Here is a 19,748-nt window from a genome sequence, read left to right as displayed (position 1 = left end):
AGCATGCACAAGTTGGACCAAAGAGTTTGTTTCTTTGCTGTACAACTCTATGACTCTATAACTCCAGTACTGGATATGGAAGCTGCCAAATTGGTTCAGAGTGGGGTGTTGGGAGCTAGGCTGAGATCTCATTGTATGAAAGGAGTTCTTTGCTCTCTGGTGATCTTTGCAGCTGCAAGAAGTAACTTTAGGAGTTCGTTTACGTCTTGAATATTCTGGAAATTACAAAGAAATTTTGGAATATCATATCTGCAAGAAATTAAATTCAATCTTTTTCCTTAAATTATGTCACCATTCGGTGCAGCAGACAAGTTGTTACGAAGCTATACAGAGCAGAAAAGTACCAGACCAGGTTTAATCCTCTGTCCTCACTGAGTTAATAGGTCAGATAGCACAAGAGGCTACAATTAACCTCAGTATTTCAAAGTAATTGTTCCTCCTGCTTCCAATGTTTTGCATTTACTGGAATATCCCTGTGTAGGTAGTGAGTGAGGTCTGGTACTATGAATAACACAGTCTAAATCAGCACTGAATACACTGTATAGAAGACACACTCTGAGCAGATGTTGAATCACAGATACACAACCCACCCACACAATGTACACACAATATAGACATAGATACACAAAACATATGCACGTGCAAAAACTGAACACAAACATACATTGAACACAGGCATACAAAACACCTGCATACTGATCTCACACACTAAACGTGTACACTACAGCACGCCCTGAACCATAATACACTCAAAATACGCATGCATTTAACACACATATGCACACAAAATATATATTAAACAAACACTGAACGCCCACACACACACCCTCACAGACCCACACAGATACACCCACACATACATACACACACACGCATACAAGCACACATGCACACACACAAACACATATACAAAACTACTTGAAAAGACTCAGGAAGATAGAGTCAGAGTCCTAGAGATGTACAGCATGGAAACAGACCCTTCGGTCCAACCCCTCCATGCCGACCAGATATCCCAACCCAGTCTAGTCCCACCTGCCAGCACCCGGCCCATATCCCTCCAAACCCTTCCTATTCATATACCCATCCAAATGCCTCTTAAATGTTGCAATTGTACCAGCCTCCACCACTTCCTCTGGCAGTTCATTCCATATATGTACCACCCTCTGCGTGAAAATGTTGCCCCTGAGGTCTCTTTTATATCTTTCCCCTCTCACCCTAAACGTATGGCCTCTAGTTCTGGACTGCCCGACCCCAGGGAAAAGACTTTGCCTATTTACCCTATCCATGCCCCTCATAATTTTGTAAACCTCTATAAGGTCGCCCCTCAGACTCCGACACTCCAGGGAATACAGCCCTAGCCTGTACAGCCTCTCCCTGTAGCTCAAATCCTCCAACCCTGGCAACATCCTTGTAAATCTTTTCTGAACGCTTTTGAGTTTCACAACATCTTTCCGATAGAAAGGAGATCAGAATTGCACGCAATATTCCAACAGTGGCCTAAGCAATGTCCTGTACAGCCGCAACATGATCTCCCAACTCCTGTACTCAATACTCTGACCAATAAAGGAAAGCATACCAAACGCCTTCTTCACTATCCTATCTACCTGCGACTCCACTTTCAAGGAGCTATGAACTTGCACTCCAAGGTCTCTTTGTTCAGCAACACTCCCTTGGATCTTACCATTAAATGTATAAGTCCTGCTAAGATTTGCTTTCCCAAAATGCAGCACCTCACATTTATCTGAATTAAACTCCATCTGCCACTTCTCAGCCCATTGGCCCATCTGATCAAGATCCCATTGTAATCTGAGGTAACCCTCTTCGCTGTCCACTACACCTCCAATTTTGATGTCATCTGCAAACTTACTAACTGTACCTCTTATGCTCGCATCCAAATCATTTATGTAAATGACAAAAAGTAGAGGACCCAGCACCGATCCTTGTGGCACTCCACTGGTCACAGGCCTCCAGTCTGAAAAACAACCACCCTCTGTCTTCTACCTTTGAGCCAGTTCTGTATCCAAATGGTTAGTTCTCCCTGTATTCCATGAGATCTAACCTTGCTAATCAGACTCCCATGGGGAACCTTGTCGAACGCCTTACTGAAGTCCATATAGATCACATCTACCGTTCTGCCCTCATCAGTCTTCTTTGTTATTTCTTCAAAAAACTCAATCAAGTTTGTGAGACATGATTTCCCATGCACAAAGCCATGTTGACTATCCCTAATCAGTCCTTGCCTTTCCAAATACATGTACATCCTGTCCCTCAGGATTCCCTCCAACAACTTGCCCACCACCAACGTCAGGCTCACTGGTCTATCGTTCCCAGGCTTATCCTTACCACTCTTCTTACACAGTGGCACCACATTAGCCAACCTCCAGTCTTCCGGCACCTCACCTGTGACTATCGATGATACAAATATCTCAGCAAGAGGCCCAGCAATCACTTCTCTAGCTTCCCACAGAGTTCTCGGGTACACCTGAGGAGCTAGCCACCTTTACCCATTTCAAGACATCCAGCACTTCCTCCTCTGTAATCTGGACATTTTGTAAGATGTCACCATCTATTTCCCTACAGTCTATATCTTCCATATCCTTTTCCACAGTAAATACTGATGCAAAAATTCATTTAATATCTCCCCCATTTTCTGCAGCTGCACACAAAGGCCGCCTTGCTGATCTTTGAGGGGCCCTATTCTCTCCCTAGTTACCCTTTTGTTCTTAATATATTTGTAAAAACCCTTTGGATTCTCTTTAATTCTATTTGCCAAAGCTATCTCATGTCCCCTTTTTGCCCTCCTGATTTCCAGCTTAAGTATACTCCTACTTCCTTTATACCCTTCTAAGGATTCTTTCAATCTATCCTGTCTATACCTGACATATGCTTCTTCTTTTTCTTAACCAAACCCTCAATTTCTTTAGTCATCCAGCATTCCCTATATCTACCAGCCTTTCCTTTCACCCTGACAGGAATATACTTTCGCTGGATTCTCATTATCTCATTTCTGAAGGCTTCCCATTTTCCAGCCATCCCTTTACCTGCGAACATCTGCCTCCAATCAGCTTTCGAAAGTTCTTGCCTAATACCGTCAAAATTGGCCTTTCTCCAATTTAGAACTTCAACTTTTAGATCTGGTCTATCCTTTTCCATCAATATTTTAAAACGATTAGAATCATGGTTGCTGGCCCCAAAGTGCCCCCCCACTGACAGCTCAGTCACCTGCCCTGCCTTATTTCCCAAGAGTAGGTCAAGTTTTGCCCCTTCTCTAGTAGGTACATCCACATACTGAATCAGAAGATTGTCTTGTACACACTTAAGAAATTCCTCTCCATCTAAACCTTTAACACTGTGGCAGTCCCAGTCTATGTTTGGAAAGTTAAAATCCCCTACCATAACCACCCTATTATTCTTACAGATAGCTGAGATCTCCTTACAAGTTTGTTTCTCAATTTCCCTCTGACTATTGGGGGGGGGTCTATAATACAATCCCAATAATGTGATCATCCCTTTCTTATTTCTCAGTTCCACCCAAATAACTTCCCTGGGTGTATTTCCGGGAATATCCTCCCTCAGTTACAGCTGTAACGCTATCCCTTATCAAAAACACCACTCCCCCTCCTCTCTTGCCTCCCTTTCTATCCTTCCTGTAGCATTTGTATCCTAGAACATTAAGCTGCCAGTTCTGCCTGTCCCTGAGCCATGTTTCTCTAATTGCTATGATATCCCAGTCCCATGTTCCTAACCAGAACTTCAGCTTATTGCATTGGTTGTGTTTCCAGTAATTCACCTAAAGCCATTCAAAGCAGAACCAAAGGCTGTTGAATTTTAAATACAAATTACATCTGATGCAAATTCAGTATCCTAATTCTTTTGAACTAATGTTAAAGCATTGTTCTGGAAGCTGGTCCCACCCACAAAATGCTTCCACACCCCAGATCAAGTTAATCACCACAGCAAGGTTCAATTATGCTTATTTGTGATTCTTTCAGGTGGCTTGAATTAGCACTTTTAATTGCTTGTAAATATTCAATTTCAGTTTAAAAAAAAACTCACAATAGTGGTTTTGTTTCACTTTTTAAAGTCTCTAACTACTTAAAATACTCACAGATTAATGTGAAATATGGAGAGCAAGCGTAGACCATTCAGCCCTTCTAACCTGTTCTGTGAATCAATGAGATCACAGCTGATCTGTTTGTTTTAAATTCCACATTTCTACCTGCCCCAAAAAACCTTTAACTCCCTATGATTGGATTAGGCACTCAGTATAAATATTTTAATTTTTTTTGTGGTGAACCCCATGTTCAACTATATTAAAAAAGGCTCTTAAATATTTCATGGGGCATTTCTTAATTCAAAGTAAACTTGTAAAAAAGTAATGATACAATCAGGGGTGGACCATTTAGAACTGTGAGTCATAGAGCCGTACAGTACAGATCGTCGGTCCAACCAGTCCATGACGACCATAATCCCAAACTAAACTAGTCCCACTTGCCTGCATTTGGTCCATATCCCTCCAAACATTTTATTCATGAACTTATCCAAATGTCTTTTAAACATTGTAACTGTACCTGCATCCACCACTTCCACTGGAAGTTCATTCCTACAACTCTCTTTGTAAAAACAAATTGCCCCTTATGCCTTTTCTAAATCTTCCTCCTCTCACCTTAAAAATACACCCCCTAATCTTGAAATGCCCCATCCTAGGGCAAAGACACCTGCCATTCACCTTATGTATATTCCTCACTATTTTATAAAACCCTATAAGTCACCTCTCAACCTCACCCGCTTGAGTGAAAAAGGTGTCCTGACAACTCAAACCCTCCATTTGCGTTCACTAATTATGTAGAATTCTCTGCTGCAGGGAGTTGTAGAAACTTGGTTAGTGAGTATATTCAAAACTGAGATAATCAGATTTCCACATCTTAAAAACACCAATGGATAGTGCAAGAAAGTGGTGTTAGATGAGCAGATTTCATTGAATGGTGGAGCAGATTTGATTAACTGAATAGCCTCATTCTGTGTTTATTGCTTTGTTTTGTATGCATATAATTGCAATGGTTAATGTAAGATTTTATATTCAGTTATTTGCTTATTCATTTGAACAGACATTCAGTCAGAAAGAAGCTGATTTCAGAATAGCAGTGAAATTGACAGCAGGGCACCAGATTCCACACAAACTGAGACCTCTCCTTAGCTGACCTTATTCCTTCTGTTTGCTGCAGACGTTTCATTTGGAACAGATTGAGAGAAGAGCTACAAAGTGCCCATCTCACAGCTGCACGAAGGAGGATATTCACGGCAAAGTAAGGGCATTGGACCAAGCCAGTCCATCAGGCTGCAATCATATCTGTACATCATGAGGCTCATTTTAATCTCACCCACCCAATGTCAAAAGTGCTGAAATCCGGCCAGTAAGTGAAAGAATAAAGACTGAAATTGCTGGAAAATCTCAGCAGGCCTGGCAGTGTCTGTGGAGAGAAGTCAGAGTTAACGTTTCAGGTCTGGTGACCCTTCTTCAGAACTGATGGTAGCTAGAAAGACATTTTTAATGTAGGAAATAAGTGTGGGGTAGGGGGTAAGGAGTAAATAATACCTGGACATGGAGCCCAAAGACAGAGAGAAGGGCAGTTGGAAAAACAAAGGAGTGGGTAATGGTCAGCCTAGGAGAAGGAATGGCTGCTAGTGTGGACTGTTGGTGGCTACAATGGGTCTGTCTAGTGCAAACCAGGTGATACCAAGGCCTGAAACAAACAACGATGGAGATCACAGCAGCTGGGGCAGTATCTGTAGAGAGGAGAAAGTGAGGTCTGCAGATGCTGGAGATCAGAGATGGAAATGTGTTGCTGGAAAAGTGCAGCAGGTCAGGCAGCATCTAGGGAACAGGAGAATCGACGTTTCGGGCATTAGCCCTTCTTCAGGAATGAGGAAAGTTGGTCCAGCAGGCTAAGATAAAAGATAGGGAGGAGGGACTTGGGGGAGGGGCGTCGGAAATGTGATAGGTGGAAAGAGGTCAAGGTGAGGGTGATAGGTCAGACTGGGGTGGGGGCGGAGAGGTCGGGAAGAAGATTGCAGGTTAGGAAGGCGGTGCTGAATTTGATGGATTTGACTGAGACAAGGTGGGGGGAGGGGAAATGAGGAAACTGGTGAAATCCGAGTTCATTCCTTTGCAGGTCTGTGAGAGTGTTGTCCTTCCTTTGCAGGTCTGTGAGAGTGTTGTCCTTCCTTTGCAGGTCTGTGAGAGTGTTGTCCTTCCAGTATCTGTAGAGAGAGCAAGCTAACGTTTCGAGTCTAGATGACTCTTCACCAGATGCTCATTTACAAGGCCTGGTGTATCAGGGTTGGGGTAAGGACATGGGAGAAGATTCCTCAAACCCTAAAATTGTTGAACTCGATATTGAATCCAGAAGGCTGTAGAGTTCCCAAGCGAAAAATAAGATGCTGTTCTTCCAGGTAAATAAAGGATAATGCCGGGAATGGTATAACACAGATCCAATCAATTTTCAGAGAGAGGAATTGGATTAGAATTATTCATGGGATAATATTCATTTAACATTCAATAAATTCAATTAATTTAGTTAGAAAACATCTGAATGAAATGATACACTTCTTAATAATGGTCATAAAACTACTGGGTTGTCTTAACAAGATATTGGGTTCACAAAGTTACTTTTCAGGGTAAATTTGCCATTCTCACCCATACCAGCAGGCATGTGATCCTGATCCATAGTGGTGTGGTCAACCTCTCAATGGTCAAGTAAACAACTCTGTTCAAGGATAATTAGGGATGGGCAATAATGCCAGCCATACCTACAATCCAAGAGCAACTAAAAACAACATTGAAAGTGAGGTGTAAAGACTGGAAACATGAAGCAAGGGTTGCTTGTGGATGAAGCAGCCAACTCTGAGATGTATGTGATGTTCCCTATGCAAAGAATACCCTCCCCCCTGTTCAGTAATCACTTCCAGCCCTTATAATCCTTTGGAATATCTACACTCATCCAATTCGAGCCTCTTGCACACTCCTGAATGTAATCACTCCATCACTGCTGCAAAAACCTAAAATTGCCTAATTCCCAATCATTAGACCTCTCTTCCTGTCTGCCTTTAAGATGATCATTAAAACCTGTCTCTTTGACAAAAATCTTTTAGTCTTCCGCCCTAAGTCTCCTTAGGTGACTCAGAGTCACATTTTGTTTGATAACATTCCTTTGAAGTGCTAGGTGACATGTTGGTATGTCAAAGGTGCTCAGGAAATACAAGTTTTGATGTTGCTGTAAGATATTGATCTCTGCAGTTTGGGAGTGAATGTTCCATTGGATTTTGTCACATATATTTAAACCGGTTCTGAGGAAATTTGCAGATCCTTTCCCCTTCACCTACTAATGGGTCACTATTCCATGATATTCAAAGTCTGCTTCGCTGTCAGATGTTTTCATGCAGATATTGCCACTCCCTTACACACTCTGTCAACAATCACCCGGTATTCACCCAGAAACAGTAGAACACAAACTATTTAATAAAGCACCAACAATTTATATTTGCTGAGCACCTCTCATAAAGTAAACATCCCAGCAGCTTCACAGGAACTGAGGTATTGAGGCCACAGTGATATTCAGTCAGGAGATCAAAACCTTGATCAAAGAGGATAGGTTTTACGGACCATTTTAAAGGAGGAATGATGAGATTAGATTAGGTTCCTTACAGTGCGGAAACAGGCCCTTTGGCCCAACAAGTCAACATTGACCCTCCAAAGAGTAACCCACCCAGACCTATTTCCCTCTGATTAATGCTAACACTATGGGCAATTTAGCATGGCCAATTCACCTGACCTGCACATCTTTGGACTATGGGATAAAACCCAGAGGGAGGATGTGCAAACTCCACACAGCCAGTCACCCAAGGCTGGAATCGAACCTGAGACCTTGGTGCTGTGAGGCAGAAGTGCTAACCACTGCACCACTGTGCCACCCCAGTGCATTACCGAAGCAGAGAGATTTACGGAGTTTCAGATCTGCTAGCCATGTTATCTCTTTTCCCTGTATTCCATAACAAGGTATTTTACTTCCTCTTGACAATTGACCACAGTAACAGGTTTGGACCCAGGTATGTATACGGTGGCTAAGCACAGGGACAGATCTAAGTCCCTTCACTCCCTGAGAGTGCCCCTAGGTAAGGCACTTGACGAAAATGGAACAACTGGATTAAACATTAAAGTTAAACACTTATTAAAGTGTGATGAGTAATGGAGTAACTTAAATACTGTTCACCCACCTTTCACCGGGCTTCAAATCCAACTAAGACTGCTGGGCTGTCTTTGAGAAGATGTGTAAGGAGATCTCAGCTATCTGTAAGAATACTAGGGTGGTTATGATGGGGGATTTTAACTTTCCAAATATAGACTGGGACTGCCATAGTGTTAAGGATTTAGATGAAGATGAATTTGTTAAGTGTGTACAAGAAAACTTTCTGATTCAGTATGCGGATGTTCTATTAGAAAAGGTGCAAAACTTGACCTAATCTTGGGAAATAAGGCAGGGCAGGTGACTGAAGTGTCAGTGGGGGAGCACTTTGGGGCCAGCGACCATAATGCAATTAGTTTTAAAATAGTGATGGAAAAGGCTAGTTCGGATCTAAAAATTGAAGTTCAAAATTGGAGCAAGGCTAATTTTAATGGTGTTAGGCAAGAACGTTCAAAAGCTGATTGGGTGCAGATGTTTGCCGGTAAGGGGACGGTTGGAAAATGGGAAGCCTTCAGGAATGAGGTAATTAGAATCCAGAGAAAGTATATTCCTGTCAGGGTGAAAGGAAAGGCTGGTAGGTATAGGGAATGCTGGGATGATGAGAGAAATTGAGGGTTTGGTTAAGAAAAAGAAGAAGCATATGTCAGGTACAGACAGGAGCGACTGTGTGAAGCCTTAGAAGAGTATAAAGGCAGTAGGAATATACTTAAGAGGTAAATCAGGAGGGCAAAACGGGGACATGAGATAGCTTTGGCAAATGGAGTTAAGGAGAATCCAAAGAGTTTTTACAAATACATTAAGGACAAAAGGGTAACTAGGGAGAGAATAGGGCCCCTCAAAGATCAGCAAGGCAGCCTTTGTGTGGAGCCGCAGGAGATGGGGGAGATACTAAACGAGTATTTTGCATCAATGTTTACTGTGGAGAAGGACATGGAAGATAAAGAATGTGGGGAAATAGATGGTGGCATCGTGAAAAGTGTCCATATTGCAGAGGAGGAAGTGTCTTGAAATGCATAAAGGTGGATAAATCCCTGGGACCTGATCAGATGTACCCTAGAACTCTGTGGGAAGCTAGGGAAGTGATTGCTGGGATATTTGTATCATCGATAGTCACAAGTGAGGTTCCAAAAAACTGGAAGTTAGCTAACGTGGTGCCACTGTTTACGAAAGGCGGTAAGGACAAGCCAGGGAACTATAGATCAGTGAGCCTGACACCAGTGGTGGGCAAGCTGTTGGAGGGAATCCTGAGGGACAGGATTTACACGTATTTGGAAAAGCCAGGACTAATTCGGGATAGTCAACATGGCTTTGTGCGTGGGAAATCATGTCTCACAAACTTGACTGAGAGTTTTGAAAAAGTAACAAAAAGGATTGATGAGGGCAGAGCAGTAGATGTGATCTATATGGACTTCAGTAAGGTGTTCGACAAGGTTCCCCATGGGAGACTGATTAGCAAGGTTAGATCTCATGGAATACAGGGAGAACTAGCCACTTGGATACAGAACTGGCTCAAAGATACAAGACAGAGGGTGGTGGTGGAGGGTTGCTTTTCAGACTAGAGGCCTGTGACCAGTGGAGTGCCACAAGGATCAGTGCTAGTCCATTATTTTTCGTCATTAATATAAATGATTTGGATATGAACATAGGAGGTACAGTTAGTAAGTTTTCAGATGACACTAAAATTGGAGGTGTAGTGGACAGCGAAGAAGGTTACCTCAGATTACAACAGGATCTTGACCAGATGGGCCAAAGGGCTGAGGAGTGGTAGATTGAATTTAATTTAGATAAATGTGAGGTGCTGCATTTTGGGAAAGCAAATCTTAGCAGGACTTATACACGAAATGATAAGGTTCTAGGGAGTGTTGTTGAACAAAGAGACCTTGGAGTGCAGGTTCATAGCAACTTGAAAGTAGAGTCGCAGGTAGATAGGATAGCGAAGAAGACATTTAGTATGCTTTCCTTTATTGTTCAGAGCATTGAGTATATGAATTGGGAGGTCATGTTGCGGCTGTACAGGACATTGGTTAGGCCACTGTTGGAATATTGCTTGCAATTCTGGTCTCCTTCCTATCGGAAGGATGTTGTGAAACTTGAAAGGGTTCAGAAAGGATTTAGAAGGATGTTGCCAGGGTTGGAGGATTTGAGCTATAGGGAGAGGCTGAATAGGCTGGGGCTGTTTTCCCTGGAGCGTTGAAAGCTTAGGGGTAACCACATAGAGGTTTATAAAATCACGAGGAGCTTGGATAGTCTTTTCTCTGGGGTGGGGAAGTCCAGAACTAGGTTTAGGGTGAGAGCGGAAAGATATCAAAGGGACCTAAAGGGCAAACGTTTTCACGCAGAGGGTGGTACATGCATGGAATGAGCTACCAGAGGAAATGGTGGAGACTGATACAATTACAGCAGTTAAAATGTATCTGGATGGGTATATGAATAGGAAGGGTTTAGAGGGATATGGGCCGAGTGCTGGCAAATGGAACTAGGTTAGGTTGGGATATGTGGTCGGCATGGACGTGTTGAACCGAAGGGTCTGTTTCCATGCTGAATGTTTCTATGACTGCATGACTCTAAGGTTTATAGCTCAGGTATAATGATAAGTTTTGTAAGCTAGCCCAGCTCAGCGAGCAAACAAATCTTCTCAAAAATTGTTAACACATATGGGCGCTAAAACTGGCTTGAAGATGGGAAGCAAATCTTCCAGCTCAGCAAGCTAATTTACATTCATGTCTGTCTCATGGCTTGAAAGGATCCTGTATGCAATGAGTTTGGACTCTCCCAAATTTTCAAAGGGTATTGTACTACAGGACAAACCTATGCTTAATCCAGCACAATTACTGACAGTTTTTGACAGCTAACATGGGCAATGGAATATATCTTGAGTGGTTAAGAATCATACTCAGCTCAGATAAATTGGACATGTACCAGGTTTAAATGCCCTTTCACCATGTGTATGTGGTGAAACAAAGAGGACCGTTTGACTGAGGAGGTATCCTGATTGGATTTGATTCCAACCTCAGCCAGCATCACTCTGGGCACATCTGTCCACCTACAGCACTGAGTGCATTTTCCAAACAGGGCTGCCTGCATCATCACCTGGGCCAGGAACTGACCTTAGAACCTACCCAGGCAAAAGTGTCAGGGGCCAGTTGTCATTCGGAGCAATTGCCCTAACTAATGTGACTAATGGGCTCTTCCCGGTCAAGTCGGCTAAATCATGCAGCACATTCATTTAGTGAGCACTTCTGTCCTCCTTCAGGCTTTGTTTGTGTTCTTGGCTCCAGGCCGAGTATCAGAAGAAGATGATGCAGGAGAAGCTGAAGAAGAAAGATTATGAGATCGAAACTCTGAAGAGAGAGCTGAGGAAGCAGGACCAGGAGCTGTGTGACACCACCACACAGCTCGTCAACCTGCAGAACGCAATGGTAAGTAGGCACCTTGTACTAGATTTACAGAAAACTCAATGCAGGGTTGAATGTTTGTCTGTTAGTCTATGCATACAACTCAGCAAAATTAAACTGTTTTATGAAGTCTAAGCTTTTCCCAGATTGAAGCTCAGACTGAAAGAAGTGAAGGCTCCTTTCCACGCAGTTAGTTGGGGAAAGCTTGTAAAATGAGTTCAGAGTAACTTTTATCCAGTTAGAATTTTATAGAATCCCTACAATGTGGAAATAGACCCTTTGGCCCAACAAGTCCACACTGATCCTCCGAAGATTAACCCTCTAACCTGTTATCCTATATTTACCCTTGACTAATGCACATATGTGGGCCTGTTTCCACATTGTAGGGATTCTATAACATTCTAACTGGATAAAAGTTACTCCAAACTCATTCTACAAGCTTTCCCCAACTAAGTGCTCGGAAAGGAGCCTTCACTTCTTTCAGTTTGAGCTTCAACCTGGGAAAACCTGAACACTGTGGACAAATTAGCACGGCCAGTTCACAGTCCCAGACCTTGGACTGTGGGAGGAAACCGGAGCACCCGGAGGAAACCCATGCAGACACGGGGAGAATGTGCAAACTCCACACAGACAGTCACCTGATATTGGAATTGAGCCTGGGTCCCTGGTGCTGTGAGGCAGCAGTGCTAACCACTGAGCCACCGTGCCACTCCACATTTTTCAGAGTACTACAGTGGGAGTTATTCCTTCCATCTAACCGTGCTATATATATCCATATAGACTTTGATACAAACACTGAATACTTGAGGTGGAAGGTTCAATTCCCTTTGCTTCAATCAGCATTTAACTCACGTCAGGAACAATATGTTCACCTATCATAAAATCATTGAGGTCATAAATTGAAGGCATCACTGCACTCATTAATTACTCGCTGTGAACTCCAGTCAGTACTCATGACATTGGCTGGGAGGAATTAATGAGCTCAGTCCTGTCAAGGAGCTAAAGGAACAAGTAGTCTTGAATTGATGGGATAATTTGAGCATTTTGTTTATATCTCAACTTATGTTAATCCAACCCCTTCATACTATTTAGTTCATTGCCAGATAGTGTAATATTTGGTGTTGCTGATTGTATATCTCTGTTGCTTAGCCCAGTTCTCTTCCAGACTGTGTCTTAAAATAATATTTAAGTTAATTGGTAACTATTTGATTTTCAACATGAATCCTGAGGCCATCTAGAGCACAGCTTCTTGAGACAAGTTTTTAAAAGGGAGGATGATGTGACAATTACAGATTAAGATGTACATAAACATTTAGAAACATCATTAACAATTTCCTACTGCCCTACACCAGTGGCAGAGCACTTAGCGATTGTGTACATGGGAAAACAGCCATGGCCACAACCAACAAAGGAAGCTCAAATCCCACTGCTGTTAAGGAGGAGAACTGACCTTTGGCTGTCTATTGATAGAATGTGTTATCTCCATAAAACAAACAAAATTAAACCCATCCCCTTGTATTGAGCAAGTTTATTTTCCAGTAAACTTTAATTAGCAAGTCTCAAAAGGGCACCTCATTGCCATCCTTGGAAGGAGATGTTAGGGGGAACTAGAATGAATTGGGGAGTATTTCAGCCCCAGCTTCAGAGCTGGTTCTGAATTGGCTTATTCACAGAGTCATAGAATCCCTCCAGTGTGTAATCAGGCCATTTGACCCATTGGGTCCACATTGACCCTCCAAAGAACATCACACCCAGACACAGCCCCTATCCTTTCCCTTAAATAATGCATTTCCCATGGCCAATCCACCAAATCTGCACATCATTGGACTGTGGGAGGAAACCAGAGCACCCGGAGGAAACCCACGCAGACGCTGGGAGAATGTGCAATTCACATGGCATTGAAGAGAAATTTCCTCCGCCCATCCTATGACCCTCAACCCATTATCAATTGAGATGCGAGCGAGTCAATATTAAATTGAACTCCAGCTAGCATGTCTTAACACAAAGAACAGCAAATGTATCTAATAGTGTGCCAAGTACGATCATGGACACCAGGTAAACTGCAGTCGGATGCTAAGCTGAGAGTGTAAATCGCCTGTGCTGTTTTATTGTTCCCTGCAGAGTTCTGTAAATGTCTACATATTATAAAGTGTGGCAGTCTGACAGGAAACAGCAAGATTAGATCAAAAAAACAACTGTAACATGGGAGACAGACTGAAAAGGAAAAATGAAACTGGTTCATTGAGCTCAATAAGGGAAGTTGCTTTCCACCATGCATATATGACTGCAACAATAGTTTTCAATAATTGCAGCACTCCGAATGAATCAGAGTTCTAATCCAGGTACTTTGCTCAGTTAGTAACTAGTTAGTTAACTATTTGCTGGAATTATTGGTATAATTTGAAAAATGATAAGAATGTGCCATTCAGGGGATATTCAGAATGATGTTCAGGAAAAGACAAACAGGTCAGCGCAGATAGCTCTACATGTGCTGTGATGACTTATACATCACAACATAGTCTGCAACCCCATGCACCATGCACCATCCTGGAAGATACAAACCAACATTTAAAAAACCAGGCCGATTAGCAGGGTGAGGAAATGAACCTTTCTCCTTCACCCTACCCTTCGGTGGTCAAACCTAGTCAAAGAGAACACTTTAACCCTGCTTTATTTAACAAGATACATTCTATTTCTATGAGATGGTCACTACCTCAGCCAGGAACAGCACCAATCCAAGATTAGATTAGATTCCCTACAGTGTGGAAACAGGCCCTTTGGCCTAACAAGTCCACACTGATCCTCTGAAGAGCAACCCACCCCCCTACATTTACCACTGACTAACCCACCTAACACTACGGGCAATTTAGCACGGCCAATTTACTTAACCTGCACATCTTTGGACTGTGGGAGGAAACCGGAGCACCAGGAGGAAACCCATGCAAACACAGGGAGAATGTGCAAACTCCACACAGACAGTTGCCCTAGGTGGGAATTGAACCCAGGTCTCTGGCATTGTGAGGCAGCAGTGCTAACCACTGAGCCACTGTGCCGCCCACAAAGATGGGCATAATTCAAAGAATTGGTATTCATTTCCTGAGCTGTGAGCTAGTTCAACTGGTTCACTGTTCACTCATTCTGCCCATACAAATTTTAAAGGCATGACCCCAGGTCCTTCTTAACTTATTTAGGTGAAATAATTAGTCAATGTGCGTCCAATCTGGTACATCCAGTCTTTCATTAGCAAGGAAACAGAACATACGGACATGACCTCAGATGCTATATTTAGAAAGAAGATAATTGCATTTTGATTTTTAAAAAATTAAATGAACTAATCAATCTTTAAGGGAATAAATAATCAAGTCCTGACAGATTACATCCAAGCGTTTTAAAGTATCTAGAGAGAAAAGAACAATGATATTACTGTACATATTTAACTCTTCATCCAAGTAAGTTATACTTCCAGAAGATTGACGGATAGCTAATGTTTCTCTGTGTTTAAGCAGAAGGCTAGAACCTGACTAAGAAACAATAGATCAGTCAGCTTCATATAGGAGGAGAAATAATGGAATTCCTACAAGAGGAGAGAAATAGAAAGACATCTCAAAAGCAAAACTATAATAATGAATTGTCCAAATGGATTTCAAAAAGAAAAATCTTACCTAACTGAACTCAGTTAAGTTTTTGAAGAGGTAACAGAGAGACAGAGAGATAATCAAAGCATGTTTTTATCTAATTTGTCCAAAATCTATCGTACCACAAAATAGACTAATGAACATGGCTTGAGAATGCAGAGTCAGGGAACGAGTCACAGAATGGATACCTAACCAGCTTTAACCCAGGAAGCAGAGAGGAGGGTAAACATCTTTAGTGAATAACACACTGGAACATCAAAATGTCTCCATTCCGTACTGGGTGTAATTGTTTCTTTGCAGGATATATGGACATTTAACCTGCCCATGTGCATGAGCCCAACACCTTTCTATATTTCTGGTTACCCAGCATGTCACACGTACTCTACAATCCAAGCTCAGTTATCTCAGTATTGTTTGGATTTTGGAGGTTGTTCCCCTAAAACCTACATCTAGATCATTAATGCAAATAGTAAACAGCAGCGTCCTAAATCCAAACCACATGGATACCACTAGCAATTGGTCTCCAAGCAGATCCAAATTCATTGACACCCATTTTTCTATCTAAGACTATTTACCCAATTATTGATCCATTGTAGCAGATAATGCTTTATGAAGGCAGTGACTTTTGTCACACCATGTCACGGAGCATGAAAGATATCCAGGTTCTTTCCAGCTCGATGCTGGGTTCCCTGAATTTCAGAAAGGCTCTGCGAGCTGTCTACAGCTGCCTATTGTTAGGATCTCCGTGGATACCGCTATTCAGACTTTCAATTATTAACTGTAAGAATTACCCTGCAAGATTTCACTTTTAAACAAAATGTTGCCAACTAAGATTTAAACAAATTATGTACTATTAAATAATAATTCAAAAACACTACATCTTTAAATACGAAAACCTCACTTGAAAGCTTTCAGTTTTACTTTTATTTCCATCCAAGAATTCCTCCTTGTCTTGAGGGTTCTTTCACTTTCCCTGAGGTCAAACCAAGTTGTGCCACAGCTCTCAGGAATTCACATTGATTCTCCTCAGCTTCGCTGTTATTCTCGAAGGTGGGAGATTTCCTGAGATCCTTCCACCAGCTAGGTGACCCACCAACTCTACTTGAACGCTTTACATTTGTGAGTATCTGAGCTCAAACACAAATCTCATTCCTTTCTTGCTTAGTGAATCCCATCAGAAGATACCCTTGCTTTCTGATGGTCCTCTATGACTGCTGTACAGTTTCTGGCAGATTCTCTTTTTCTCTGGATGTTTCAAAGCTGCTTCCAGGCTCCAGCTAGTTCTTCTCCTAAGTTGGCCTAACTCCCAATTATCTTTTTCTGTAAGAAATTGCAAAAATGATCTATCTCCATGACAACATGGCACACTTGGGAGGTGCGGATAGAGACATAAATAAATTATCTATAATTCCCAAGCCCTTCTTTAAATCTGGGGAACCATATTAATATTTTAAAAGGCTTAGAATGGGATCATTCATTGAATAGGTTTCCCACTTTGGACTCTGACCTTATTTAAATTTAGCTCTATGATTTGCAATTATGCTAAATCCATTGCGACTTCCCTCCAAACATTTCTCCATCCCAAACTTCAGTTATATTCCTCAAAACATATGAACTTGTGACTTCATAATTCATAACACTATGTCTAAGGAAGGCATATCATTCCAAGTTCTTGCTCCTAATGCCCATCCTATGGCTCCTGTTTGTTATCAGAGAAGGATAGAATCAGCTTTAACTCCACAATAAAATAGTTCACCAACACCCAGAAATTGCCACATGGGTAAACTGTTGAATGGCTGCTACAATCCCAAGTTGTGCTCAGGCATGTATGAGCACCTGCAGGACAGGAGAGGATACTCGAAATAAAAACAGAAAGTATTCCAGAAACTCCACAGATCTGGCAGCATCTGTGCAGCATTTTCTGCATGTTTCACAATTATAGTCATAGAGTCATAGAAATTTACAGCACGGAAACAGACCCTTTGGTCCAACCCATCCATACCGACCAGATATCCCAATCCAATCTAGTGCCACCTGCCAGCACCCAGCTGATATCCCTCCAAACCCTTCCTATTCATATACCCATCCAAATGCCTTTTAAATGTTGCAATTGTACTAGCCTCCAGCATCTTCTGGCAGCTCATTCTATACACATACCACCCTTTGGATGAAAAGGTTGCCCCTTAGGTTTCCTTTATATCTTTCCCCTTTCACCCTAAACCGATGCCCTCTAGTTCTGGACTCCCCGACCCCAGGGAAAAGACCTTGTCTATTTATCCTATCCATGCCCCTCATGATTTTATAAAACTCTATAAGGTCACCCCTCAGCCTCTGACGCTCCAGGGAGAACAGCCCTAGCCTATTCAACCTCTCCCTGTAGCTCAAATCTTCCAACCTTGGCAACATCCTTGTAAATCTTTTCTGAACCCTTTCAAGTTTCACAACATCTTTCCGATAGGAAGGAGACCAGAATTGCACGTAATATTCCAACAGTGGCCTAACCAATGTCCTGTACATCCGCAACATGACCTCCCAACTCCTGTACTCAATACTCTGACCAATAAAGGAAATCATGCCAAACATCTTCTTTATTATCCTATCTACCTGTGATTCCACTTTCAAGGAGCTATGAGCCTGCATTCCAAGGTCTCTTTGTTCAGCAACACTCCCGAAGACCTAACCATTAAGTGTATAAGTCCTGCTAAGATTTGCTTTCCCAAAATGCAGCACCTTACATTTATCTGAATTAAACTCCATCTGCCACTTCTCAGCCCATTGGCCCATCTGATCAAGATCTCGTTGTAATTTGAGGTAACCTTCTTCGTTGTCAACTATGCCTCCAATTTTGGTGTCATCGGCAAACTTACTAACTACACCTTATTTTGGAAGGAAGTAGAATACTATTTAAAATGCATTTTTGGAAAAAACCATGTACTGAAGCAAGTGTGTATTATCCTGTGGCTCGCCCTTTGTTTTCCAGTGTCTTTGTTGTGATTCATGTGGCTGTAACCATTCAAAATGAGAGTGTTCCAGATGATTGTGTGATCTTGCTCTCTGGCCGTATTTTGTAACACAAACCCTTATTCAATGGTCTTCTTTCCCAGGAGATGAAGCGGAGGCAGCTTCCGGAGGAGTGAGCAATTCCAGAAAATGCTGAAGCCGCCATACACTTGTACACATAAATTCATATACACGCACACAAACTCACATAAAAACACACACAAACTCATATACACACACATAAACTCATACATACACAGACAAACTCACATAAAAACACACACAAACTCATATACACTCACATAAACTCATATATACACAGACAAACTCACATAAAAACACACACAAACTCATATACACACACATAAACTCATATATACACAGACAAACTCACATAAACACACACAAACTCATAAACTTATATATACATACAAACTCACATATACACATGCAAACTCATATATACACACACAAACTCATCTACACACAAACTCATCTACACACAAACTCATACACACACAAACTCATATACACAAAAACATATATACACACAAACTCATACACATAAGCTTATATATACACACAAACTCATATATACACAAACTCATATAGACACAAATATATACAAATAAATATACACACAAACTCATATGCACACACAAATTGACATACACATAAATTCATATACACAGACTCATACATAAATTCAAATGCACATACACACATTCAAAATTCCATACACATGCGCACACATGCAAATTCAAATACGTACACAAACTTATATACACATACACACACAGGTGTTAGTGAGTTTTGAGAAGATTTGTAGCTTAGGTTGAGGTTCTGGATGTAGGTTTGCTCGCTGAGCTGGAAGGATCGGTTTCAGACGTTTCATCACCATCCTAGGAAAGGATGAAGCACTGGTGGTATGGCCAGCTTTTCATTTATGTGTTTAGGTTTCCTTGGGTTGGTGATGTCATTTCCTAGAAAACGAAACCTTCCAGCTCATCAGGCAAACCTACATGCACACAGAGACAAAAGCCCATACACAAATTCATATGCACATGTATACAGACTCACAAAGAGTCATGGGTTACTTCATTGCTGGGAAATCCATTTATATCTTGCAAAAGCCACACAGCACCAGATGTTTCTTTAAGTTAACTGTTGTATATTAATACCGAATCTTGTTGAATACTTTTTAAGAGGAAAGGCTTGTATTTATGTAACACGTTTCACGATCTCAGAATGTTCTTCACAGCCAATGAAATACTATTTGAAGCGTATCAATGTGAAGTACTTTTAAACAGACTAACTTTAATAATTGCTGCTTAATTCAAAACATTGGGTATTTCAATTACAGTTTAAGATGACTGAATTCTGAGGATTAGACTATATTCCCACTGTTGTATAAAGGAGCTGGGATCCAAGCCTTTGATGTCAGATGCATGTCTTGTCTTGTTGGAAATGTTCTA

At 41.6% G+C, this 19,748-nt stretch overlaps 1 protein-coding gene across 1 annotated transcript in view; it reads left to right on the top strand.

Moving 5' to 3' along the window:
* The window catches only part of fhad1 (forkhead-associated (FHA) phosphopeptide binding domain 1), a 169,945-nt gene extending 150,197 nt beyond the window's left edge, over positions 1-19,748 (top strand). The window contains exons 30-32 of the mRNA XM_087980527.1: positions 5,226-5,306; positions 11,522-11,662; positions 18,378-19,748. Of these exons, the coding sequence (XP_087836653.1) occupies positions 5,226-5,306; positions 11,522-11,662; positions 18,378-18,410 (255 nt within the window). The 3' untranslated portion in view covers positions 18,411-19,748. The remainder of the gene's footprint in view (positions 1-5,225; positions 5,307-11,521; positions 11,663-18,377) is intronic.

The sequence above is a fragment of the Chiloscyllium plagiosum genome, unplaced genomic scaffold (genome assembly GCF_037043375.1).
Source record: "Chiloscyllium plagiosum isolate Xiang-an unplaced genomic scaffold, Cpla_swu_hap1 HiC_scaffold_37, whole genome shotgun sequence".
In the NCBI taxonomy this organism is placed as follows: domain Eukaryota; kingdom Metazoa; phylum Chordata; class Chondrichthyes; order Orectolobiformes; family Hemiscylliidae; genus Chiloscyllium; species Chiloscyllium plagiosum.
This window is presented reverse-complemented; position numbering and strand designations above follow the sequence as displayed.